General features: G+C 39.3%; 1 protein-coding gene across 5 annotated transcripts in view; it reads right to left on the reverse strand.

The window, feature by feature from the left end:
• Nucleotides 1-356: 356 nt before the first annotated feature.
• Nucleotides 357-5,910, reverse strand: part of golga7.S (golgin A7 S homeolog) — a 35,221-nt gene continuing 29,667 nt past the window's right edge. For 3 of the 5 annotated variants that reach the window (XM_041587680.1, XM_041587679.1, XM_018254357.2), the window contains exons 4-6: nt 5,498-5,599; nt 4,581-4,645; nt 1,148-2,203 (exon numbers count right to left, since the gene is read on the reverse strand). In XM_041587680.1, coding sequence (XP_041443614.1) covers nt 4,601-4,645; nt 5,498-5,599 — 147 coding nt within the window. In that variant the 3' untranslated portion in view covers nt 1,148-2,203; nt 4,581-4,600. 5 annotated transcript variants of the gene reach the window in all.

Raw genomic sequence — 5,910 nt, forward strand, 5'->3', positions numbered from 1 at the left:
TTAAACATGAAAAATCCAAATTATTTTTTTATTAAAGCATTCATAGCTGTTGTAAACATTTAAACATCTCAGCTGTCAATCAAATATTGTCTGCCCCTCCTCTATGCCTTAGGCATAATTACTTTCACTTTCCATTCAGCACTTACTAAATGCCACTGCTCTCCCCACATTCTCCCCACCATTTAATTGTGTAGCCAGTGCATAGGGATGGACACCGGGTCCCCCATTCTGGTGCACAAACAAGATTCTGAGATGACGCAAGACTTGTCTTAATAACAGTGTCCACAAAATGGCTCCTGTCTGCTTGCTATAATTATGAATTCCCAGACCGAAAGAAACAAGATTAAAATAATTTATATAGCGTAATTAAAGTTTATTTTGCTTGACTAATGTGATAATTAGGATTTGGAATAGTTTTTTTGGGTGTCAGGTCCCCTTTAATGTATATAAATACTGTAATTGGTGTTTTGTTTTGCCCTTTGAATGAGGTTGTTGGTGACTCTGCTCCATTACTAAAAAATAAAATGTGTGCCGTTTTTATACAGAAAATCAATGCAAAATCATTATGTGGACAAACTTTAAAATTGCAGTATAGATGAAGAAAGAGTAATACAACATGAAGTTCTCAGCACTGATCGGGAGCCCTAACAGGCCTTACGCTGGCATCAATGTGAGTTCTGCTTTATTATCAGCCATTTCCCACTCACTGAAACGGCAAAGGCCTTCTCTTCCATCTACTCAAATGTTCAGATTCCCATACAGCAGACTTAGGATATGTGCGCAGCTTTGTATAGACTGATAAACAAATATGGCCGTCCTGAGCAGTGTTTAAATATATTCCTATGAATACAAGAAAATGAGACCATATCCCTTCTCATCAGTTGCTGCAAGATAAATTGGGGGGGGGGGGGAAGAGAAGAAAATAATTTCTTTTACTTGTGGAATTTCTATTTTCTCCCAAAGGCACACAGAAATGCCTCTGTTAGTATTAGGGCCAAAGGCTACTGACGTGGGGGGTGAGGAGAATCAGCTGAAAGGCCGGGAAGAAATGGAGTGATGGCAAGTTTGACTGGACTAAGCAAGCTGTGGGTGATGTAGAACAGTGACCCACTAAAAAAAAATAAAAAACACACACAACACGCTGCACTGATATAATCTGGCCTTTACTAATCAGTCACAAGTCAATACTTATCAGTTTGTACTTTCCCTTTTCTCCTACACTTCCCCACTGTTCTACATGGACATGGGGCCCCAGATGGATTCCGAAAAGAAAGAAACCTTAAAGGGGTGGTTCACCTTTAAGTTAACTTTTAGTATGTTCTAGAATGGCCAATTCTTAGCAACTTTTTCAATTGGCCTTCCTTTCTTATCATTATTTAATTTGTGGATTGCCTTTTTCTTCTGACTCTTTATAGCTTTCAAATGGGGGGGTCACTGACCTCGTCTAAAAACAAATGCTCTGCAAGGCTACAAATGTAATGTTATTGCTACTTTTTACTACTTATCTTTCTATGCAGGCCTCTCCTATTCATATTACAGTCTCTAATTCAAATCAATGCATGGTTGCTGGGGTAATTTGGACCATAGCAACCAGATTGCTGAAATTGCAAATGGGAGAGCTTCTCAATAAAAAACTAAACGCAAAAGCCACAAATATTAAAAAATTCAAATCAATTGCAAATTGTCTCAGAATATTCATCTCTGCATCATACTAAAAGTTAAATTAAAGGTGCACAACCCGTTTAATATCAGTTACTGACTGACCAGTCCCACCAGCAGGAAACAGTTGGTTCTCTATAAGCATTGCCTCCTCACCTTTGGAACCAGTCTCCTGCTAAAGTTGTATGAAATAAGTCACGTTTGGAAATTAAAAACTGGAAACAAAAAGTCAAACAATTGGCACAATCCCCCCCCCCCCCCCCAAGAGGCTTTATATGAATGGACATCCATCTGCGCGATTACGTTTTAACCTCTCCTTAATCTCGTGCCCTGCATGTCAAGCTGACGGAGAATAGTCAGTCACTTGGCACAGGCTGGCAATGAAGGGTTGGCACAGGAGTGTTGATTTGGGTCCATTATATACAGAGTTGAAGGAAGCAGCAAGTGATCGCTGCAGACACAGGAATGGCGACTGAAGGAATGTCAGGGACAATCGTCGCAGTAGAAGAGTTTTATATGCAGAGCAAAGTCTGATCTTTCAGATCTGCAGGAAAAAAAAATAATAATTTAACAGTTTAACATTTTGCAGTTTGGGCAGAACATTCATGTGTTAAACTAAATGGTATCATAATGAAAAGGGCTTAATGTAAGGAGATCCATTTCTCAAAAGAGCAAACAGATTTTTTATATTTAATTTTAGACATATTGTCAGTTTCCCAGCTGCCCCCAGTCATGCGACTTGTGCTCTGATAAACTTTGGTCACTTTACTGCAAGTGATATAATCCCCTTCCCTTTCCCTCCCAGCAGCCTAACAACTAGGGATGCACCAAATGCACTATTTTGGATTCGGCTGAATACCTCTGAATCCTTTGCAAAAGATTCAGCCAAATACCGAATCAAATCCTATTTGCATATGCAAATTAGGGGTGGGAAGGAAAAACATTTTTACTTCCTTGTTTTGTGACAAAAAGTCACTTGATTTCCGTCCCAACCCCTGATTTGGATATGCAAATTAGGATTTGGCCAAATCCTGCTGAAAAAGGCTGAATCCCAAACCGATTTCTGGATTCAGTGCATCCCTACTAACAACAGAACAATGGGAAGGTAACCAGATAACAGCTCCCTAACACAAGATAACAGCTGCCTGGTAGATCTAAGAACAGCACTCAATAGTAAAATCCAGGTCCCACTGCAACACATTCAATTACATTGAGTAGGTAAAACAACAGCCTGCCAGAAAGCAGTTCCATCCTAAAGTGCGGGCTCTTTCTGAAAGCACATGACCAGGCAAAATGATCTGAGATGGAGCCTACACACCAATATTACAACTAAAATAAAATACACTTGCTGGTTCAGGAATTACATTTTATATTTTAGAGTGAATTATTTGCAGTGTAATTTAAAAATAAAAACGACACCACAAAAATCATGACAGAATCCCTTAACAATACTGTTTTCAGGGATTATCCCAAGTTAATTAATTCAGGTAAATAACAGTGGGAAATGTTGCTGGGGGCAAGCAAGAATGACCAAACCCAGATCTTTCTGAGGTACTATGGGTCAGCCGTGCCGAAAACCCTTTGCTGAAAGCAGCTTCTTGCTGACTTTAATTAATATGGAATAATCCCTGAAGATCCTCCATTGTACGTGCTGCATAACTCTTGTGCATCTGGTAAAGCTCTGGCTGGGGAAGTTGCCAGTTTTTGAAACTCTACAATTTTCCATTAGTCAGGAACATTTGGTGGTTGCCTCCCATCGGTTCCATCACTTGGTGGGATTCATGCAGTCTCTATTACACACTATATAAATTAATTCTATGGGTCAGGCTGCCCAGGATGGTGGGCTTGAGTCGCACATTTCACTGCTGTTACTTAAAACCCATTGGCATTCTAATGTGATATAGCACAGAGTCTATTTGTGTAATGATTGGAGTCCTGATTGAAAAGCATGAACACCATGTCTGCGTTGAGGTCTCTTGGAACACTTGTATTGGGTTTGTGTGCTGCTAAACCACAAGGGCCAAATGATCAGATCAGTATGATTTGGTCAAGCACATGGGTGGCCAAAACAAGAGAATATATTAGTCTATGGACAGCTTAAGCAATAGGATTTGCCATAAGTATTTATTAAAAAATAAATCTTTTTATCAGCACATAGGATAGTGATCAGTGTTCTGCCCTTCTTGTCAGTACTTCCCAAGACTTCAAAACATCTACTTTTAAATTCATGTGCTTGTAGGAACAGAAATGTATCTGTTAAAGGAACAGTAACACCAAAAAATGTATGTTTTGAATGAATGAAATGATAATGTACTGTTGCCCTGTACTGATAAAGCTGGTGTTTTTGCTTCAGGAAAACTCTACTATAGTTTATATAAACAAGCTGCTGTGTAGCCATGGGGCCAGCCATTCAAGTACAGGATACAAAGTAGATACCAGATAAGTTCTGAAGAATCCCAGTGTATACTACAGAGCTTATCTGTTATCTGCTGTGTATCCTGTGCCTTTTCTCCTTTTTCAGCTTTGAATGGCCGGCCCCATGGCTACACAGCAGCTTGTTTATATGAACTATAGTAGTGTTTCTGAAGCAAACACACCAGTTTTACCAGTGCAGGGCAACTCTACATGATATTTTCATTACTTTAAGACATTTTCATTTTTTGGCGTTACTGTTCCATTAAGTAGGGGGGAATAAAATTCTGAAGTGGAAGCGCAGAGCTGAATTATCTCCAGTTTCTTAGCTGAATACAAATTTATGTAGAGACATGGAACAAAATAAAACCACTAGCAATGCATATTGTAGTATCTGAAAAATATGTTTGTAAAGCTGGGAACACACAGGCTGATGTTTGACAGTGTTTTATTCTATTGTCCAGTATTTGCCTATATGGATTGGTCCTAATAAATAAACAAAACCACACCTTCATTTACCTGCAAGGTCCTATCTTCCAGTCAGGCTTCTGTCCTCATAGATAGTAATTTCAACCTGCGAGTCATGGCTATTAAGGAGAAGTCACACACTTGAACCCGGTATCCAGAAAAGAAATTACGCGAAGGCCAACTCACACAGACTCAATTTTAATCAAACAATTTACATTTTTAAAAATGATTTCCCTTTTCTCTGTAATAACAGAGTACCTTGTACTTGATTCCAACTAAAATAGAAATAATCCTTCGTGAAAGTAAATTTAGAAGACAAAGTATGGTAATCAAATTAGGGAAAGATCCCTTATCCAGAAAACCCAGGTTGTGAGCATTCTGCATAACAGGTCCCATACCTGTATTGGGAACCAACAATAAAATGTATGGAGCACGGAAATTAATAAATTAGGTACATGATAGTGTATAGAAAAGGGATCCCCAACCTTTTTTTTTATACCAGTAAAGCACATTTAAATGCAGGAAAAAGCATGAAAAAAGTAGGGATGCTCCTAATCCACTATTTTGGTTCGGCCAGGCACAAGGATTCGGCCGAATTCGAATCCTGCTGAAAAAGGCCGAATCCCATAACGAATCCTGGATTCGGTGCATCCCTAGAAAAAAGTTCTTGTGGGTGCCAATTATAAGCTGCAATTGACTACTGGTAGCTCCTATTTGGACTGGAAGCATACAGGAGGCTCTGCTTGGCAGTACACCTTGTTTTAATGCAACCATTCTTTCTTTGGACACTCTTTCTAGCTTTCAAACAAAGGTCTCTGACCCCGTGAGCCTATTGCTCTGTAAATATGATTATAATCAGATATCTGCTAAAATTCCAAACTGGAGAGCTGTTGCAAATGAGTGAAGGGATAAGTTAGTATCAAAAACAGCTTCACTTCAGTGCCTGTACAAAGGATACCACACGGAGGCCTCTGTCTATGGGATCAGTCAGCAACAGGCCCTGGGGCGCATAAATCTTCTCATTCTGCTCCTGGATGTACTTGGTGATTTTCTTAAGGACCTTAAGAGAGGAATTAAGCAGAAGGGGAATTAGAAGGGTGAGGGAGATGCAGGGGGTGACATAAAAATATGGATTTTTGGCATATAAAAAGAGAGGGAACAACAGAGATAAAATAGAATTAATAGAAAGGAAAGGGTAAATACAACTATTTGCCTAAGGCTAAAGGGGAAAAAAAAAAGTAGTTGGTCAAGATCGAGAGAAATGGACAGAAGGCAAAGTTCTGTATAAATAGGAGGTTGGTACTAGGGATGGAAGAATTTTTTCTCCTGGATTCGGAAATGACGCCCATAGACATCGCACGTCAAAAAAAA

Source organism: Xenopus laevis, chromosome 3S, assembly GCF_017654675.1.
Source record: "Xenopus laevis strain J_2021 chromosome 3S, Xenopus_laevis_v10.1, whole genome shotgun sequence".
Taxonomy (NCBI): domain Eukaryota; kingdom Metazoa; phylum Chordata; class Amphibia; order Anura; family Pipidae; genus Xenopus; species Xenopus laevis.